Source organism: Sarcophilus harrisii, chromosome 2 (assembly GCF_902635505.1).
Source record: "Sarcophilus harrisii chromosome 2, mSarHar1.11, whole genome shotgun sequence".
Lineage (NCBI taxonomy): Eukaryota > Metazoa > Chordata > Mammalia > Dasyuromorphia > Dasyuridae > Sarcophilus > Sarcophilus harrisii.
The window spans coordinates 19425296-19446128 of NC_045427.1; the positions used below are offsets into that span (position 1 = coordinate 19425296).

The 20833-nt window shown below is 46.7% G+C and overlaps 1 protein-coding gene across 1 annotated transcript in view; it reads left to right on the forward strand.

Moving 5' to 3' along the window:
• The window catches only part of SFXN5 (sideroflexin 5), a 193480-nt gene that overhangs the window by 35872 nt on the left and 136775 nt on the right, over window positions 1–20833 (forward strand). The window contains exon 3 of the mRNA XM_031949713.1: window positions 8810–8887. Within this exon, the coding sequence (XP_031805573.1) occupies window positions 8810–8887 (78 nt within the window). The remainder of the gene's footprint in view (window positions 1–8809; window positions 8888–20833) is intronic.

A 20833-nucleotide genomic window follows, 5' to 3' on the forward strand; every position in this document is an offset into this window, starting at 1 on the left:
CCCCGCTCTGCATGTCAGCAGGCCCCGCTCAGACACTGGGGAGCAGCTGTTTGCCTGAGAATCTCCTGTCTCCTATTGGACGATTCCCCATCTCTCTGCTCCTTTATCCTAACTGGAACCATGGGACTTCCTCCTTGCTCTGTCCACTGGCCGGAGCCGCCTCCCTCGGGAGCCGTGACCTTGGCCTCCTTTGCACATTGGGTATCCAGAACTGGGGACGGCCTCTGCTTTGCAGTTTTAATTTGATGTTCTCTTGAATCTTGAAATTCTCACTCCCTCCCCCCAAAATTTAATCTGAGACAAACGCTTCTTATTTCCTAATTAAAGAAAAGGTTTAAAATTCAAATTAAGTATGTCCTGAGATGTCAGCGACTAACATTGGCTCTTATCTTAGAGATCAGGGTGCAAGGAGGGGCTGGGGCTGGGCGGGGGTGCAGTAGAGTCTAGCTATTCCTGGACTGAAGGATCTGGACACAGACGCTCTTTCCTCCAGTCCGGATCTTGTTGTTTGTTTGTTACTGGGATCCACGATTTTTATGGCACCAGGAAGGCCCAATCGGGAAACATTTTCTGCTGATGCAGTTGCCGCCCTTCTGCAGCTTCAAGTGAGAGATCATTGATACCGCCACTGTCTCCCACTCCGGCACATAATGGAGGCTGTGGCTGAGGAGGCTTAGGACCACTCTCCACCAGGGAACACTGTCCCCCCTCTGACCAGGTTCTGTGTCCCAAGTGCAAAGGAATACTAGGGCTGTCCTTTTTTTTTTTTTTTTTTTTTTTTAAAACAAGGCAATTGGGGTCACACAGCTACTAAGTATTAAGTGTCTGAGGTTGCATTTGAACTCAGGGCCTTCTGACTCAAGGCAGTGCTCTATCTATTGTACCATCTAGCTGGCCCATGGGGCTGTCTCTAAAGCATATTTGCCTGGGCTTCAGTGTTCTGCTTTTAAATGCAGGGATTATACTAGACAGCTTTTAAGGTCCTTCCCAGCTTTCTGTGACCTTGTGGTCCCAAGTCAAAGGTGCCAGAAGGTTGGAAGGTTGAGGAGCTATATGGCGGAATCCTGGAAGTGCTGATTTCTATATTTCTTTAATTTTCAATTTTTTTGGAAGTGCTGATTTCTTTTTTTTTTTTTTTTTTTTTTTTTTAAATTTAATAGCCTTTTATTTACAGGATATATACATGGGTAACTTTACAGCATTAACAATTGCCAAACCTCTTGTTCCAATTTTCACCTCTTACCCCCACCCCTCCCTAAATGGCAGGATGACCAGTAGATGTTAAATATATTAAAATATAACTTAGATACATAATAAGTATACATGACCAAAACGTTATTTTGCTGTACAAAAAGAATCAGACTCTGAATTATTGTACAATTAGATTGTGAAGGAAATCAAAAATGCAGGTGTGCATAAATATAGGGATTGGAATTCAATGTAATGGTTTTAGTCATCTCCCAGAGTTCTTTTTCTGGGTATAGCTGGTTCAGTTCATTACTGCTCCATTAGAAATTATTTGGTTGATCTTGTTGCTGAGGATGGCCTGATCCATCAGAACTGGTCATCATCTAGTATTGTTGTTGAAGTATATAATGATCTCCTGGTCCTGCTCATTTCACTCAGCATCAGTTCAGTGTAAGTCTCTCAGGCCTTTCTGAAATTCTCCTGTTGGTCATTTCTTACAGAACAGTAATATTCCATAATTTTCATATACCACAATTTATTCAGCCATTCTCCAACTGATGGACATCCATTCAGTTTCCAGTTTCTAGCCACTACAAAAGGGCTGCCACAAACATTCGTGCACATACAGGTCCCTTTCCCTTCTTTATAATCTCTTTGGGATATAAGCCCAGTAGTAACACTGCTGGATCAAAGGGTATGCACAGTTTGATAACTTTTTGAGCATAGTTCCAAACTACTCTCCAAAATGGTTGGATTAGTTCACAACTCCACCAACAATGAATCAATGTCCCAGTTTTCCCACATCCCTCCAACAATCATCATTATTTTTCCTGTCATCTTAGCCAATCTGACAGGTGTGTAGTAGTATCTTAGAGTTGTCTTAATTTGCATTTCTCTGATTAATAATGACTTGGAGCATCTTTTCATATGACTAGAAATAGTTTCAATTTCTTCATCTGAGAATTGTCTGTTCATATCCTTTGACCATTTTCAATTGGAGAATGGCTTGATTTTTTATAAATTAGAGTTAATTCTCTATATATTTTGGAAATGAGGCCTTTATCAGAACCTTTGACTGTAAAAATATTTTCCCAGTTTATTGCTTCCCTTCTAATCTTGTCTGCATTAGTTTTGTTTGTACAAAAACTTTTCAGTTTGGTATAATCAAAATTTTCTATTTTGTGATCAGTAATGATCTCTAGTTCTGCTTTGGTCATAAATACCTTCCCCTTCCACAGGTCTGAGATGTAAACTATCCTATGTTCCTCTAATTTATTAATGATTTCATTCTTTATGCCTAGATCATGAACCCATTTTGACCTTATCTTGGTTCGGCGTTAAGTATGGATCAATGCCTAGTTTCTGCCATATTAGTTTCCAATTTTCCCAGCAATTTTATCAAACAGTAAGTTCTTATCCCAAAAGCTGGGATCTTTGGGTTTGTCAAAGACTAGGTTGCTATATTTGTTGACTGTTTTATCCTTGAACTACTCTATTCCACTGATCAACTAATCTATTCCTTAGCCAATACCAAATAGTTTTGGTAACTGCTGCTCTATAATATAATTTTAGATCTGGTACAGCTAAGCCACCATCATTTGATTTTTTTCATTAATTCCTTGAAATTCTTGACCTTTTGTTTTCCATATGAACTTTGTTGTTATTTTTCTAGGTCATTAAAATAGTTTTTGGGAGTCTGATTGGTATAGCGCTAAATAAATAGATTAGTTTAGGTAATATTGTCATCTTTATATATTTGCTACGCCTATCCAAGAGCATTTAATATTTTCAATTGGTTAGATCAGACTTAATTTGTGTGAAAAGTGGTCTGTAATTTTGCTCATAAAGTTTCTGATTTTCCCTTGGCAGATAGATTCCTAAATATTTTATATTATCAGTAGTTACTTTAAATGGAATTTCTCTTTGTAACTCTGACTGTTGGATTTGTTAGTGATATATAAGAATGCTGATGACTTATGTGGGTTTATTTTATAACCAGCAACTTTGCTAAAGTTGTGGATTATTTCTAATAACTTTTAGCAGAATCTCTGGGGTTCTCTAAGTATACCATCATGTCATCGGCAAAGAGTGATAATTTGGCTTCCTCATTGCCTATTCTTATTCCTTTAATCTCTTTCTCAGCTCTTATTGCTATAGCTAGCGTTTCTAATACAATATTAATAATATTAGAGTGATAGTGGGCAACCTTGTTTCCTCAGATCTTACTGGGAATGGTTGCAGTTTGTCTCCATTACATATGATGCTTACTGATGGTTTTAAATAGATGCTGCTGATTATTTTAAGGAAAAGTCCATTTATTCCTATACTCTCAAGTGTTTTTAATAGGAATGGATGTTGGATTTTATCAAATGCTTTTTGCATCTATTGAGATGATCATGTGGTTTTGTTAATTTGGTTATTAACATGGCCAATTATATTGATAGTTTTCTAATATTGAACCAGCCCTGCATTCCTGGTATAAATCCTACTTGATCATAGTGTATTATCTTGGAGATGATTTTCTGTAGTCTTTTGCTAATATCTTATTTAAGATTTTAGCATCAATATTCATTAGGGAGATTGGTCTATAATTTTCTTTCTCTGTTTTCAGCCTACCTGGTTTAGGTATCAGTACCATGTCTTTGTCATAGAAGGAATTTGGTAGGACTCCTTCATTCCCTATTTTATCAAATAATTTATATAGCATTGGGGCCAATTGTTCTTTAAATGTTTGGTAAAATTCACATGTAAATCCATCTGGTCCTGGGGATTTTTTCTTAGGGAGTTGTTTAATTGCCTGTTCTATTTCTTTTTCTGAAATGGGACTATTCAAGCAATTTAGGAAGTGCTGATTTCTGAGAGAGAAAATCCCCTCCACATCTCCAGCCTCTGGAACAGCTTGGGAGGCCAAGGAGTGACTTAAATGGAATTCAATTCTATAAACATGTATTAAGTACTGGCATATAGTAGGTGCTTAATCAATGTTTATTGATTGTCTGCTGTGGACCAGGAACTATACTAAGCATTGAGGAGACAAAGAGAAATTACTAACTGTGGAGAGAAAGTGCCATATATACAGACAAGTCTGTGCATAGTATATTCGGTGTAAATATGAAGTAAAGCTATATTTGGTAGAGTTGCAGGGAGGATTTCTAACAACTGGAAGGGGATTGGAGAGGCTTCACTTAGGAACCTGGGCCTTTAGGAAACCTATGGAGGTAAGTATATTCTAGGCATGGGGAGGAAATGTTCTAAACATGGAACAGAAAGTCAGCCAGTTTGGCTAAAACAGAGAGAGAGTGGTCCGTAAAGGGTATGATGACCCTAAATGTGGACTAACCATGTAGAGGAGGTTTGTGTTTTATCATGGGGCAATTGGGAGCCACTGCCACTTCTTGAGCAGGGGAGTGAAAGTTCTGCTTTGGGAAGATCCATTTGGCAGCTGTTTGAAGAATGGATTGTAGAAGGATGGCTCTTGTGGTGCAGGGGAAGAAGGCCTGGGAGGGTGCCTCAAGGCAGTTTTGTTCCATGCACTTCATGACTTCGTCTACGGCAAGCCTTGTGCCTGCCTGGCACAGCTGTGAGTGGATAAGGCGCCCTTGAGAACTTCTTATGATACCCTGGATAATGTTGGCTTATATCTAGATTTCTGTTGGGTCTCTTGAACCTGCCCCAATATGGTGGATTCCTTAAGGACACTTATCATCTCTAAAGGGCTGAAACTCTGAAACACTGGAATCAAGACAACCGAGCACTTAAGGCTAATTACCCATTGGACAATACTCTATTAGCATATGCTTGGAAAATGGCCCTTCCCACTATTCTGTGCTGGCTCGATCTTTTGGTATATACAGAGAATTGTGGGAGGGACTAAGGGATGGAGTAAGAATAGCCAAAGTCACTTTTGGGCAGGAGACAAAGAGGAGAGGTCATGGAGATCCTGCGTCCATCCAATTCCCTTCTACCCCTAAAGACCAAGAATAAAGATCAAGGACTTTTGCTTATCCTAACTCTGGCTGATTCTAAGGCATCCAAGGGTGCTAACACAGTCTTCACAATCATCTTTCTTGATTCTCTTCCCTTTTCTCCTTAGAAGTTGTACCACGGGTTTTTTTGCTTCCATTAGACCCCACCTAATCATAGAGACATCCATTAATTTTTTATTTTTATTGATAACTTTTATTTTTGTATCACCTTTATTTCTAAATGTCTCTCTCTCCCATCTTCTCCCTTCCTGAGAGTCATCTCTTGTTAGCAAGTCAAAAAAGAAAAGGGAAGGGGAGAAACAAGGGGAAGATGCATCTTCTGCAAAGCCAGTCAACATCCATCATGTCTGACCAAATGTGCTCAAAAGAAAATTACCATGTTCATGGACCCCTACCTCCACAAACAGGAGTGAGAAACACTTTCCCTGCTCTTCTCCAGGGCCATTAAAATTAATGGCCAACCCTGAAGTGAGGAGGACGTGAGTTCAAATCTGGCTTCAGACACTTTACACTTCTAGCTGTGTGACCTTGGGCAAGTTACTTAACCCCCATTGCCTCAGCAAAAAAAAATAAATAAATAAAATAATAATAATAATAATGGCCAAGCTTGGTCATTATATTTATATCACCTTTAGTGTCTCTGTTTTTGTCCTTTCCATTTATTTTATTGTAGTCTTGTATAATGTTTTCCTGATTTTCTTGGCTTCACTCTGTGTCAGTTCCTATAAGTCATCCCATGCTTCTCTAAATTCCGCCTATTCCTAGTATTTAATTCCTAATTTTTAAAATTTTTAATTCCCAATTCTTAAATTTAAGCTACAAAGAACCTCTGAGGTAATCCGCTCCAACTCTCTCATAGATTGTGTTAGTTCCCTAAAGATTTCGGCTGTCAGCTTTTGTCAGAGATGTTTAAGACAAATCGTTTTTTGTGAAGACTGAGTTATCCCCCCTGGATACCTTAAGATCAGCCGGAGTCAGGATAAGCAAAACTCCTTGGTCTTTATTCTTGGTCTTTAGGGGTAGGAGTGAACAGGATGGATGCAGGATCTCTGCGACCTCCCTTGTCCTCTTCTATCGCCAAAGTGACTCTGGCTTGTCTTATTCCATTCCCTAATCCTTCCCACAATTCTCTGTATACACCAAAAGACCAAACCAGCACAGAATAATGGGAAGGGCCATTTTCCAAGCATATGCTAATAGAATCAGTAATTAGCCCCTAAGTACTCTGTTGTCTGACCTCAGTGCATCAACTCAGAGTTTCAGCCCTTTACAGTTTTTCCCAAACACGGCTCCTAGTTTAGCCCAGTCTATTTAAATTTGTGCAAAAGCTTTTGCGTTGCGTACAATGTGATGATCTATTTTGTCTTTTCTGATCACTTTTATCCTGTTTCGGGTTACAAATCTCACCCTCAATCCCCCATCTACAGTTGTGAAATATTTCACATTTTGACCATTTATCCATTTAGAATTTATGTATGATAAAGTAGAAAATGCAGGTTTGAGAGAAATGATTATTAAGGGGCAGCTCGGTGGCACAGTGGATAGAACACCAGCCCAAAGTCAGGAGGTCCTGAGTTCAAATCTAGTCTCAGACACTTAACATCAAATCTGGCCTCAGACACTTAGCACTTCAGCTGTGTGACCCCGGGCAAGTCACTTAACCCCAAATGCCTCAGCAAAAAAAAAAAAAAAAAAAAAGAGAGAGAGAGAGAGAGAGAGAGAAATGATTATTAATAACCAGAGATTTGGGGGGATCTAAAGTTCCCCCTTTTTAAAGTCTTGATTTCAAAAGTTCAGCTTCTTGAAGAGCATTACTGATAATGAGATTGGACTAACTTTCATAACAATCTTGTTCAGATTCCAGGCAGGTGGAGAAGCCAGTGTTCTGCTCTGGTTTGGGGCAGGGCAAATTCTTTGAATAGATTGGCCGAAGGTGGGGTTAACTTAGAAGTAAATGACGACATCGAGGTTCATTTGAATAGGTTCCGCCTCTCATGTAATATGCCAGGAGAGTCTCTTCTGCTTTCTTCTGAGCCGCCTTGATGATCCGCACTGGGGAAGGCCATACCCATAATTCCCAGCCAACAAAATCATCTGGCCTTGATACGTGTCCCCCAAACAGGGGGCTCCAGCTCAGGCCACACATGTGACCACAGTGTAGTGGCCACTGGCTCTCTTGGGAATCATTTTACCTGAGGCCTCTCCAAAGACCTTTTGTACCGGCACCATCTCTTTCAGTCAGTGAGCCGCTCAGTGGCAAGTGCACTTAGGCTGATTCAGTGTGATCCAGGGCACAGAGATGTTCTTTGGAGCCAGAAGGCTTGTGCTGTCTGAATGATGTTGGGGCAGGTCGCTCCTCCTGGGCCTGGACCATGAGTGTGTGTTAGAAAGTCAACTGCAAATATTGTCAGTTTCATATATATTTCCTCTTCTTTGTGTATTTAAATATTTTATTTATTTATATAAATATTTATAATTTATATAATTTTTATATATTATAATATATTTATGTTATATAATATATTTATAGAAATATAATTATATATAATCATAAATATAATTATTATATATTTAATATAATATAATTTATAATAATTTAAAAAATAATCATTCCTTGTTCAGTGTTCTTAGTAGCGTGGTGGTACAATGAATCAAGCCCTGGATCTGTAGCTTAATCCAGCTTAAAACACTTACCCAGCTGTACGACCCCTGGCAAGTCACTTAATTTCTGTCTGGCTCAGTTTCCTCCATTGTAAAAATGGAGATAATAATAATCCCTAATTTCCCAGATTATTGTGAAGATTAAATGACATCATATTTATAAAGCATTTAGCTCAGTCAGTACCTGCACATAGTAGGCACTTAGTAAATCCTTTTTTTTTTCTTCCTGTAGGGTCCTTTCCCATCTCCCCTGTAAGAAAGTAACCTCTCTGAGGGCAGAGACTCTTCTTCTCATTGTTCTGTCTCTCCAAGGCCTTGTGCCTTGGGCTTAGAAAGAAGGGCAAAAGAATATGATCTGATCTAACTCAATTCAATGGATTACTTTGTATTCATTTTCTCCATGTTTACTCAAGATGTACTTAGTACACACTTGTTCCTGTGTTGAAGTTTGGGGCAGCCAGGTGGGGCAATGGAGAGAGCACCAACCCTGAAGTCAGGAGGACCAGATTTCAAATCTGGTCTCAGATACTTAACACTTCCTAGCTATGTGACCCTGGGCAAGTCATTTAACCCCAATTGCCTCAGCAAAAAAAAAAAAAAAAAAAAAAAAAGGAAAAAAAAGAAAGAAAGAAAAAGAAAAGAGAAAAAAAGAAGAAAAAAGGAGAATAAGCTTTATTCACTAATGCAGTAGTATTGCTCACTCTCAATTTAACTCTTTGAGGCTACCATGTGTAGGTCTCATTTTCTTTTTTTTTATGGCAATGCCCTGTTTTTGTTATTAGCTGGAAAGGAAGCTCTTGGGGGGCAGAGGGTATCTTGGGGCTCCCCCATCCCCTCACAAAACACCCTGAAAGCACCATGGGAGCTTGAGAAATATTTGTCAAAGTTGAGAAAGATGAAATTAAATGATCGATTATATCATTTTGGAAGCTTCATCCTCCTGACTGTCCCCTTGTATTTCCCTTCCCCTCTAGAGTCGTCTTAAAGAAGCCGTGCAGCTCTTGGAGGATTACAAGCATGGCACGCTGCCTCCTGGGGTCACCAATGAGCAGGTAAGCCTTCGGATCCCCGGTTGGTCTGGCGCAGGGGGAGAAGGTGGAGGTTGTGGTGAGGGGGAGACAGGCAGGTGCAGGCTGAGCCACCCAAAGGCACGCATCCTCCACAGGGAATCCCCAGACCTTATTTCAGCCCTAACTGATTCCGCTAGTCTAGGGAATCTCTAATGTTTTGGGGGCCGCTGCAAATCTCCCTCTTTGCCTCTTTCTTTGTTCTCTGCCCTTGGGTGCACTGGGTGGCTGGCGGGACAGTGAGCAAGTGAACCACAGCCAAAGAAGGAGGAGAGTGGCAGGCCTGGCTAATGAGGCTCTGGGGAATGGCGAGAGAGGTCCCTGGCCTCCTCCAGACCACGGCTGACCCAGCCCCTTGCCTCTTTCCTTTTTTTTTTTTTTTTTCACCTTAAATTCTTTGACCAGGAGAAAGGGGGGGGGGAGGGGAGAAGAGGGAGCTGAGCTGGAAAAGATGATTAATTTTTTCTACCTGAGGTACTATTCTCTTTTAAGTACCAGTACTGACCACCATGTTTCCAAGCTTCCATTCTCTTCCTGAATGAATGGAACTTTTTCATTTGTCTTATGGAGGGTCCTTAGAACTTTGTAAAGGGTTGAAACTCTTCAGTCGTTGCACTGAGGTTGGTTTGAGCACTTAGGGCTAACTACTGATTGGATAATACTCTGTGGGCATATGCTTGGAAAATGGCCCTTCCCACTATCCTGTGCTGGTTCGATAATTGGTGTATATGGAGGATTGTGGGAGGGACTAGGGGGTGGAGTAAAACTAGTCAGGGTCACTCTGGGTGGGAGACAAAGGAAGGAAGGAAGGTCATGGAGATGACCATCCAATTTACTTCTATCCCTAAAGACCAAGAATAAAGACCAAGGACTTTTGCTTATCCTGACTCCGGCTGATTCTAAGGTATCCAGGGGGCCAACGCGCTCATCACAGAACTTATCCTTCTCCCTCCCTGGAGGGGAATTTCATTTGTCTTATGGAGGGTCCTTAGAACTTGTCCTCCCTCCCTGGAGGGATTGTGAGGGGGCAGCACTTTGTGCTGTAATAATAGCTAGAATGGCCCCTTCTGCAGTGTTTTGTATCCAAGCGTGTCACAGCCCTATAAAATGGAGACTCCATATGGGTCTTCTTGTTTTCATTTTACAGATGAGGAAACTGAGGTTCAAGGTGATGACAGCAGTGTCAGAGATGGGATCCAAACTCAGTTCTTCCCAACTCTGACCCAGAATTCTCTTGACAGGCCCAGGCCCAGGGGCAAGGACATTGGGTTTGGAGTCAGATGTCAGTGAGTCAGTCAGCTGACAGACACTTATTAGGCACCAGGCACCCTGTGAAGTACTTGGAGGGGCAAAGAGAGACAGAAGGCGGCCCCTGCTCTTGAGGAGCTGTGACAGTGACGGGCCTTTGTGACTTGGGGAGGATCACTTATTATTCATCCAGACCTCAGTTTCTTCATTTGTAAAAGAAGAGAGTGTGACTGTAGCTGATCTAAGGCTGGATCCTACTCTAAAATCTGCGATCCCCCAGACTTTGCTATGAGGTGAATCCCCACCATAGTCCTGGGGGAGCAGTTTTATCGGGAGGGGTGGGGTTGGTGATAGCATAGGATGAGTCCCTCCCCCAAACACCCTATTTTCCTTTTGGGCTCTTCTGTAAGCGAGGTCATTCTCCGCCCAGGGCAACTTACCCCGAAGTTCGGAGTCACTGGGGTGGGGGGTGGGGGCATTTTAAAAAACTACTTTAAGTCCAGAAAACGAAAAACAAGTAACGTGGGAATATCAGCACAGATGCACACACAAACGTACACACATACATACATGTACACACACGTATGTACACATACACACACGTGTGCGCATGTTGGGACACATAAAAACCCCGTTGTCATCAGTTTCCTGGCTGCCACCTGCCTCTCCAGCTTCCTGCACGGGACCTCCCTTGTGCATGCCAGCTTCTCACCACCCCAGCTGACTTGCTGTTCCTAACACGCGATGCTGTATGTCCCCACTTTGCCCTGGCCGTCTTCCTTCCATCTTCATCTTAGTCTCGGGAAATCCCAGATTTCCTTCAAAACTCTGCCCAAAGGCTCCAGCACCCACTCAGCATACTGGTCAGACATGAGTGTGCATGCCTTATTCTGCACCTGTAGTCCACCACTTCTGACTAGAGGCGGGAGACCTGCCGTTTTCCCTGTCGGTTGTCTCAGAAGCGTGACCCGTGTTTTGCTTGAATGCTTCCTTTTAAAGCTTCAGGAAATTATTTCCAAGTGCTCATGGCCACTGGGATATGGTTCGAGCACCCAGGGATGTGGGTGATGTGGGCATCCGATGGTGGCTGGCGCCAAAAGTGGGGTTCGGTCTTGTGCAGAATTCAGTGGCCATTCTCTTGGGCAAAAGGCAGGTTTATTTAGGGGAGTGGGTTACAGAGAAAAGGGAGGGATCCAATAGACGCTGAGAATGGAAGGTGTGAAATAGAGGGGGAGACCACAGGAAAGAAGTTCCTCAATGGAACTCCCAATTACCCAGAAAAAGGGGGCAGCCCAGGAGTTGGGGTGAGCCATTAGCTAGCAGGCTGAATCCTGAAAGGAGCTTGGCTCCTAAAAGAGTTCGTTAGCTGTAAGGAGAAGTGAGGTTGCGAAACACAGTGGAGTTAGGGGAGGTGCCGCATGGCACGGGGGAAGGGGAACGGTACCACGAAGCAGAGCGCTGTGGTGGACTGACCCAAGGAGGGCAGCCGAAGGGACAGCCCATAAGGAGATTTACAGGGAAAATTTAATCTCAGAGCCATGACCTGGATTTCTGACAGGGTGGCAAGGCAGGACTGCTGGAGAGCTCTCCAGGAGGGGGGGGGGGGGGGTCTCTGGGCCCTGACATAACTTGGATTTCAAACTGTATAACCTTCCCAGAGGGTGGGACCACGGAGCTAAGCTGATCTGTCAGAGCCTTCTCACTGCTGCCTCAGGGATCAGGTTTTGTCCCACCTAACACTGAGACCTCATCTATTGCATTGTGGTGTGTATACCTGGGCTGGGCCTGTGCCTCTGCTCGGGGGCCACCGGTCAAGGATACACGGTTTTGTTGGTGTGGGAAGTACTGGGACGGCCTTCACAGCACAGACAGATCTTGTGGTCCACAGAGAAAGCGGGAGAGACTCTCCTGACATTTTCTCCTGTACAGGAGAGACCTCCTCTCCCTGTGGGCCATGAGGAGGTTCCTCAGCATGTTCCCCTCATCTCCATCTGGATTTAAACTTCTCAGAATCGAACCAGATAAGGCTCTGGGTCTTTTCCTCAAGCCTACACCCTAGCTTCTTTGAGGACTAAATTAACTGGGGAGAAGGGGAGGAAAAGAAAATCAAAGGTGGATGGGTCCTCCAAAGGAGGATGGATGAGGAAGCATTAGTCCAGCACCCACTCTGGGCCGGGCACTGTGCTAAGTCCTGGGGATTCACGGCAGCCCTGGGGCCCGAGGACTTTATTTAGATTGAGGAGGCAACAAGGTGGAGAGGGGCCTTAAGGGGCTGTGGCGGGATTGGGGATGGCCAGGGATTGCAGAGGTTTGCTTCCAAACAAGGACAGTGACAGGCTCACCTGTTGGAGCCTGGGCCTGAGGCCTCACATTGGCTATAAAGGGTGACCTGCCCTTGGGCCTGAGTTGCTACACGGATGGCTGTTGTGGGTGCTGTCGATTCTCCTTGTACAGTGAATCAGGGCTTTACAGCTTAGGAACACCAAGGCAACAGATAACAAAGCCCCATGAAAATGGAAAAGGGAACTCCAAGACGTCCCTAAGTCCACCCATGGCCAAAACACATGACTTTAACTTTTAACTCTCTATCACTTGTGTCTGGGCCCCAGCAAGGGTTTGTCAGCCTGAGGCCAGTGGCAGATCAGCCTTCGCTCTGGGCTTTTGTTCATCTTGTTTGCTGGGGCGCCTTTCCCCTTGCTGGAGGAGGCTCCGCTTCCGTCCCCCTCAGCCTCTCAGTCTGCTTTCCCGCAGCTCTCGTCATCAGGAAGTTTTCCTCCTATGCAGCTCATGTTTCCCTGCCTACCCTTCCCCCTCCCCCCCATCCCAGCCCCTGAGGCCAAACAACAAATCTGGGCCCCTTCATAGCCTCCCCAGTCCCTGAAGGCAGCCGATGTGAGCCCCCCCACCCTTCTTGCATCTGGGCCAAGCGTTGCCAGGGCCTTCAGCACTATGGCATCTGGTCTGGGACTCTCAGGTGCCCGAGTTCCTGCTTCCAGACACTTTCCAGCTTACCTGGGATCGTTCCAGGAGGTGGAGCCCCAGACAGGGCCACTGTGCGCCCGGAAGGCCTTGTGGGGCAGAGCCCGGCTGCTTTAAGGCCCTGCCTCTTTGGCCACCCGCTCCGCAATGGCTCGTATTGGACTCGCTGGGCCCCCAGAGCTCCCAGACACCCTCCTCTTTAGCCAAGCCTTCCTCACCCGGCTTTTGAAGTTTATTTTTTGAACCCAAGTATAGTCCTTGACATTTATCCTGATTCCATTTCGTCTTCTTGGAGTCGGCCCATCCTTCCAGACTGCCAAGATCTTTTTGGCCGCGGACTTTATCTCCAGTGTGTGAGTTCTCCCGCCCAGCTTTGGGACATCTGCAAATCGCAGAAGCTGCCGCATCTCCCTTCCAGTTACCGATGGGGATGTTGAGCGGCAGAGGAGTCTCTTGGGGGCTACTACTGACCTTCCTCCAGAGTGGTTGCCCTTTGGGTCCATCCTTCCCCAGGCTCCAAATCTACTGAGTCTGGTTGCTCTCCAGCCCATGGAGGCCTGTGAGACTTTTAAATCTTTTTTCTTGAGGAATAATTTAGCATTTTTTTTCACATTTGGGGAGCGGGTGACCCAGAGGGTTAGGGGAGGGGGATGGGTGGTGGTGGGTTGGACAAGCTCTGCTCTCTTTCTTTCCTCCATAGTTTGGCTTCGTGGGCCTTGACCTGGGCCTGCTTGGTGCTCGGCCCACGGCGGGTGGCGAGGTCACTAGGTCACCGCAGATAACTTATTAAGCTCCTGCTGTGTGCCAAGAACTATGGCGACCCCTCAGATACAAATAAAGGGAAGGGAGCGTCCTGCCCGACAAGGAGTTTTCCTCCTAACTGGAGGCGGCCCATGAAGGGGAGTGGCCAGGGAAGCCTGTTTTGGGACCTCGGCTGGGCACGTTCCCTTGCCTGTGGTGGCGACACTGATTGATTTATGGTCTCAGAATGGAAAGGGAGGCTTGGGGGAAAGACAGTGGTGGGGGCAAGGGGAGGGAAGCATTTGGGTCCTTGGAGACCCGGGGCAGGAGCAGAGCTGAAAGCATATCTTCCAGGGCACAGTCCCTGGTCCAAGAAACAAGGCAGTTTATAAGAAAATAGTAGTAGCAATAAAATAAATGAAGCACATCCCTCTGTCTCATGGGACAGAGCCCTGCTCGCCTCGCCCTAGTTACAACTCCGGAATTGTCTCCTCCTCCCTCCCTTGTTTTTCCCTTTCCTTGCCTGGGGGTTCTTGGGCCCAACTTTCCCCAGTTTATCCTCAGCTAATTTACAAACTCTTGAGGGACCCCTTCCATTCTGCCTGATTTTGCTCTAGTTCTCTCCTCTGCAGCCCCCTGCCCCTTACGCCCCCCCCCCCCCTTCATCTACTGCTTAGCTGGAATCCGTTCCCTCTCAGACCAGCCGCTAGAACCTCGTAAGTTAGCACCCCCCCCACGCTCACTTCCTTGGACCCCCCAGAAAGGAGTTTCCCACCCAGAAAGATAATTTCTAGGACTCTACAGGCTATGGAACCTCTGCTCACATAGCGTCAGGCGAATGTCACGATTCCCGTTGTCTAGATGAGACCACGAAGGCTTCGGGAGGTTCCTCGCATGCTGATGGCTGTTCCACCAGTAAGTGTCCGAGGCGGGAGTAGGACCCGGCTCTCGGCTCATTTTGTGGTGTGGCTTCCAGCAGGGCAAAAAAAAAAAAAAAAAATGCAAAGTCATATCATGGAGGGCTCCTGTTCCCCTCTAATGGGAGAATGAGCGCAGGGCATAGAAGTAAGTCGAGGGAGGCAAAGATCTCCAGTCTGGGCTGGCTTGGAATCCTTTTCAAAGCAGGGACAAGTCATCTGCCAGCCTACTCAATCAGCAAGCATTTATTAAGCACCTACTATGGGTCAGCCGGTGCTGATGGTACAAAGCCTAAAACAGCACCCACCCCGTCTCCTGACCCCAGTTCTGTGACCGTTCCCGCTGTCAGTCATAAAAAAATGAAGCACATAGTTGGTGCTTAAACAATGTTTATTGACTGACTGACATTTACACAGTGCTGTCAGTCACTCAATAAACATTTATTAAGTACCAACTACACTTTACACAGTGCTGTAGGGTCTGCAGAGGGCTTTTTGCCCAGGAGCTCCCTTGAGCTCTTTCCCGTTGAGGACCCCAAGTATTAGAATCTCCTTGCCTTAGCCACAGCCACACGCAGCTAACGAGCGATGTCCAGAGTTGGAAGTGGAACCTGGCAGGGACGGCCTACTCGGTTTTTAGGGATCAGTGCTAGAATCACAGAAAGTCCAAGTTAAAAGGTAAGCTGGGGCTCAGGGGCCCCACCCACCCATCTGTAGCATGAGTCTCCTCTGCGCCGTCCCTGCCAAGTGACCGTGAGGCCTTTACTTGGACATGTACTGGGACAGGGAACTCAAGCAAGCAAGACAAGTCTTAAGATGATCCGATTTCAAGTGAAAAGGGCCTTTGCAGATAATCTGGCCTAATGTCCTCATCTTGCCAGTGAGGAATTGGAGGCTGTGAAACATGCACGCTGGCTAAGGAGATGCAGAGCTGGGGTCCCAGGCCCGATCCCTCTGACCCTCTCAGGGTTCCTTTGTCTTATTCTCTCTGAACCCCTCCGCGTGTTGTCTTTGTTTCCAGCTTGGGGCCCCCTCTGGAGGAAACGGGTCCCCCGGGGCCAGTCTGTTCTGAGGAAGGGAGGACGATGGGATTTGGCCCCGGTGGTCTTTTTCCAGCTCCCTCGGGGTTTGGGGGAGGGGCTTCTCTTCTGAGGGGCTGAGATTTGGGGAACGACACTAGGTCTCCTCCCCGGCATCCTCCCATCAGTCCTTAAAAGTCCAGCCGTCCCTTTTGTCTCATTGTTTTCCTTGAAGGCCCATGTGCCCACAGGTGGAGGGGGTGGAGGACGTCCCGGGAAAGGGGGTAGGGCCTCCCCGCCCGTCCTGGTGGGTGCCAGCAATGACCGAGGGGCCATCTGGTGGCTGGTGGGGAACATGGGCGTGTGTGGCACGAGGCGGTCGCTCGGTCCCTCTGCCCAGAGAACAGATGGCCTCCCCCACCCCCTCCCAGCAGAAGCCTCCTCCCCCCACCTTCCCAGCTCCAGTTAGCAGCACTAATTGGGCTCCATCGGCTGTTGTCGGTCAAACCCAGATCCTTCCTCCTTGGGCCCTGACCAAGCGAGCCGTACCATCCTTCTGGTCCTTGACAGCCACAAGAAGGGAAGGAGCAAACGAAGAAATGTGGTCCAGCACTTTCTGGCCTCCTTGGGGGCCTGGCCTTCAGGCTTCACTTTTCCCAGATTGTCGGCCTCCTGCGGAGCCTGACTCGGCACAAGGGTGGCCAAGAATCTCTTGCAGGAGATCTGGATGCTTCCTGGTCGCCCACCTAAGACTTTAGGGACCTTCACAGCAAGGGACGCTCTTGGCCGGCGTCTCCCCCCAGTCTGGGAGGAGGGGGCTGCTTCAAGTTCCCCCAGCTCCCCCGGGGGGGGGGCTGGGGGGAGCTCAGCCCACTAGGACATGGCCATGATGGGCCCCGCCCTCTTCCAAGGAAGGAGGAAACGAGGGCAGGGAACCTGTTTGGGCCGGGCTGAAAATAGCAGCGTGCTTTAGCTCTCCCCACACTGAAAGCCTTAAAAATACCTTCTAACCCAAAGTCTTCTGGGGTGGGCAGGACGCCTGACAGAAGCTTGGAGGGAGGCAGGGAGGCAGTGAGTCATCTCCACTGCAGCACAAGGTTTTTTCCAAGGCAGGTGCATCCCTCCTACCCCGTATTCCAGCCTGAGGCCTTTGTTCTCCGGGCGGGAGGCCTGCCTGTTCCAAGGCAAAGAAGGGGTAACAGGCCCATATGGGAGCTCCAGAGGCTGGGGCTATTGACTCTCCTGGCCAGACTGCCCTCCTTGCCATTCTTCTTCCCGACAACCACCCTCTCGCCATTGGACAGGACCCCCCAATGGCCTTCCTTAGTCTGCTTCCTTTCATGATTCAGTTAAAGGATTCCCTCCCCCCCTCCCCGCCGGAAGCCTTTCCTGATCCCCTGGCCCAGCTGTTAGAGCTTCTCCCCTCCTGGCAGATTTGGATAGACTGCTGATTTGTATGGGTGCCTGTTGTTTCTCTCCCTTCCGCTCTCATTTAATTAATGGAAGCCATTAGCGTTCCTCAATGTCAAGGGACCTCAGATTCCGTCCACGCACCCCGAGCCTGACCAAGAATCTGCTTCAGAATCCCTGACGATTGGTCACCGTCCATGGCTCGACGCCCGCCGATGGGCCTTGTACCTCCCGAGGCATTAAAGCGTTAAGGACTGTCCCTGTCTTCTTGCTGTCTGCCATTTGGGCCCGTCGCCCCTCCTGTTCTCCATGCCTCTCCCTCCTGTGGCCATTTAGACATTCTCTCTAACCTTTGGCCTGTCCACGTGGGCTCCTGGATGGCCCAGGCAGGTTCTATGTAGCTTTGCCCAAGGGCTGAGACTCAACACTCCGGATCCTCGGTCCCCTTGCTTTGCCAGTGGATAGATATGGCAGAGCAGCCAGGCTAGTTTCAGTCATACCTTATTTTTCCTCCCACTTACTGGTTGCTCTGATGCCATTACCCTGTCTCCTAACATGGAGAATCATGGCCACCGGACCCCTTTCTATTGCCCCTCGCTGGTTTCAGAAGGGAGCCTTTTAAACAAAGTTAGCGCCCCCTCCCTTCCCCCAGGGATCCTCTCCAGCCTAAACATCTCCACTTCCTTCAGCTCTTAAGCGACACCAGCCTAAGACCCTTCCCCTTCCTCCTGCTGACCCAGGCCCTTCCTGGGGTGCCCACAACCAGATATGGTCATTCGTGGTATCTTCCTCGGGAGGGGTCTTAGTATATTAAGAGGACAGTCAGTCGGTCAACAAACATTTGTTAGATGCCTACTGTGTGCCGAGCGATGTGCTAAACGCTACTACTGGGAATCAAAAGGGAACCTAGGTAGGCCCAGGTGTTTTGCCAGCTTAGCAAACACAAGTCTGAGGAGTTGCCAGTCCCTAATGGTAAGAGCATCCATCACACCCCAGTCCAACGTCACTGAAGGCCGGGGTAGCCTTGCTCTAGGCCACTGCATTTCCGCTTGGCGGCCAGAATCTGGAGCTCTGAAGGTAAGCTGAATCTAGCTGAATGTGATTGGCTGCTGGGACTGGGAGAGGCGGCAACTTGGAAGCATTTTCTTTTTCCCCCCGTTTCCCACCAACACCCATCTAAGCTGCAACCCAGTCCCTCGGAGGCTGGTCCTTCACTCTCCCCAAATAGAACAAAAGGATCTCAGCCATCGGGGCCTCTTGTGCTCATGGAACAGATTGGGATCCCGGTCCCAGTTACCTGCCTGCCGGCACATCCGATATGTTACCTACATAGCCTCTGATCTTTGTCTGCTTCGGGAAGTTGTATTTTTAAAAAACTCTGTCACAGATGAGGTTCTAAAGTCATACTTGGTAGGCAGCCATTGCCTCTAGCTATTCATAGGGCCAGCTTTGCCAGTCAGAGGACCTTTTGCTGTTGCCCAATTTTGTTCTACAAAGGGGATAGGGAAGAAGGGAGGGGAGGCCGGGGATTTAAGGAGAAGTTGTGTTACAGGACAGAGAGGAAATGCCTGGTGACCAAGGGCACAGTTCTGTCTGGGGCAGTGGTTCTGGGGGTTGGACTTCTCCCCTAAGATCCTGAGAAATCATCAAAATTAAAAATATAATTGAGCTGGAGGAGCTTAGCAGCCAGCCAGTCATTAAATAGTGCTTAACTAAAGCACCTACTAAGTTCCAGGAATCACACAAGGCATTGAAGATACAAAGAAAGGTAAAAGACGGTTCCTGCCCCCCAGAATTCACAATCTAATAAGAGAGATGATGGATAAACTGCTATGTACAATTCTAGTCAATCATTTCAGTCATATATTCATGACCCCATTGTGATTTTCTGCAAAGGTACTAAAGTGGTTTGCCATTTCCTTCTCCTGCTCATCTTACAGATGAGGAACCGAGGCAAACAGGATTAAGGGACTTGCTCAGGGTCACACAGCTAGGAAGTGTCTGAGGCTAGATTTGAACTGGAATCTTTCTGATTTCAAGTGTGACTTGCTACCCACTGTACCACCTAACTGCCCTAAACAAGCAGGATAAATAAGAAATTGATTAACAGAGGGAAGGCACTGGAATTAAGAGGGGTTGGCTTCCTGTAAGCAGGAAGGCTACTTTAGAAGATGGGATTTTAACTGGGACTGGAAGCCAGTGGGTGGAAAGGTGGGAGAACATTCCAGGTGTGAGGGTCAGCTGAAAAAAACCAGTCAGTATTTATTAAGCACCTAGTATGTGCCAGACATTGTGTTAAGCTTTGGGGAATATCAAAAAAGGAGAAGGGACTCCCCCCAAAAAGAACCCATTCTTCAAGGTATTCAAAATCCAATGAGAAAGACAAGACAGATAAATATGTATAAAGAAGTTAAAGGGGTGAATTAAATATGTTCTGAATGTGTAAAAAAAAAAAAAAAGAAGTTAAAGGGGATAAAGAAGAAAGGCACTGGAGTTAGCAGGGGTCTTCAAACTTTTTAAATAGGGGGCCAGTTCACTCTCCCTCAGACTGTTGGAGGGCCAGACTATAGTAAAAACAAAAACTTTGTTTTGTGGGCCTTTAAATAAAGAAACTTCATCACCCTGGGTGAGGGGGATAAATGTCCTCAGCTGCCGCATATGGCCCGCGGCCGTAGTTTTGAGGACCCCTGGTAGACAGATTGGGAAAGGCTCCCTGTACAAGGTGGGATTTGATCTGGAACCTGAAGCAAACCAAAAACAATCAGGAAACAGAAACGAGGAGGGAGAGAAAAATGTCTGGAGCTGAGAGATGAGTGTCTTGTTCGAGTTAAAGCCAGGAGGACACTGTCATTGGGTGGAGAGTCGTGTCAGAGAGTAAGGTACAAGAAGTCTGGAAAGGGAGTAAAGGGAGATTGTGAAAGGCCTTGGATGCCCAACAGAGCACTTTGTATTGCAGTGCAGAGGTGATAGGCAATCCCTGGAGTTTTTGGTGTATACGTGTAGGGGGACAGGGTTGATGTGAAAATTTCCATTGTTAGGAGATGGAGTGTCTCATCCAAGGAACAGGAGGTAGGCCAGTGTCTTTGGTTCAGAGTGTGGTGGGTGTGGATAGTGGGGTCTGTGTGTAAAGTGTGAGAAGACTGGAATGGTGTGGATGGGGACAGGGTATAAAGGAGTTTGGATGCTAAGCAGAATTTTATATTTAGTCCTTCAGGTTATAGGAACAGCACCTAAAGTTTAGGGGTGATGGAGGTGATGGTGGGGTAAGTGTGTGTGTGGGTATGAGAGAGAGAGAGAGAGAGAGAGAGAGAGAGAGAGAGAGAGAGAGAGAGAGAGAGAGAGGGAGGGAGGGAGGAGGAAGTGGGAATTAGATTTGTGTTTTAGGAAGATCAGTTTGAGAGCAGTGGGGAGAAACTTGAGGCAGCAATATCAACCAGCATACTGTTGTAATGGTCCAGGTGTGAGGTGATAATGGCCTGCGTTAACATGGCAATAGTGTCAGAGTAGATAAGAGACAGATGAGAGAGATTACAAAGGTAAAATCATTAGGCTTTGGCAACAGGCCTCATTTGGGGTGATGATGAGCTAAGGAGGATACCTGGGGTTGGGAGCTCGGG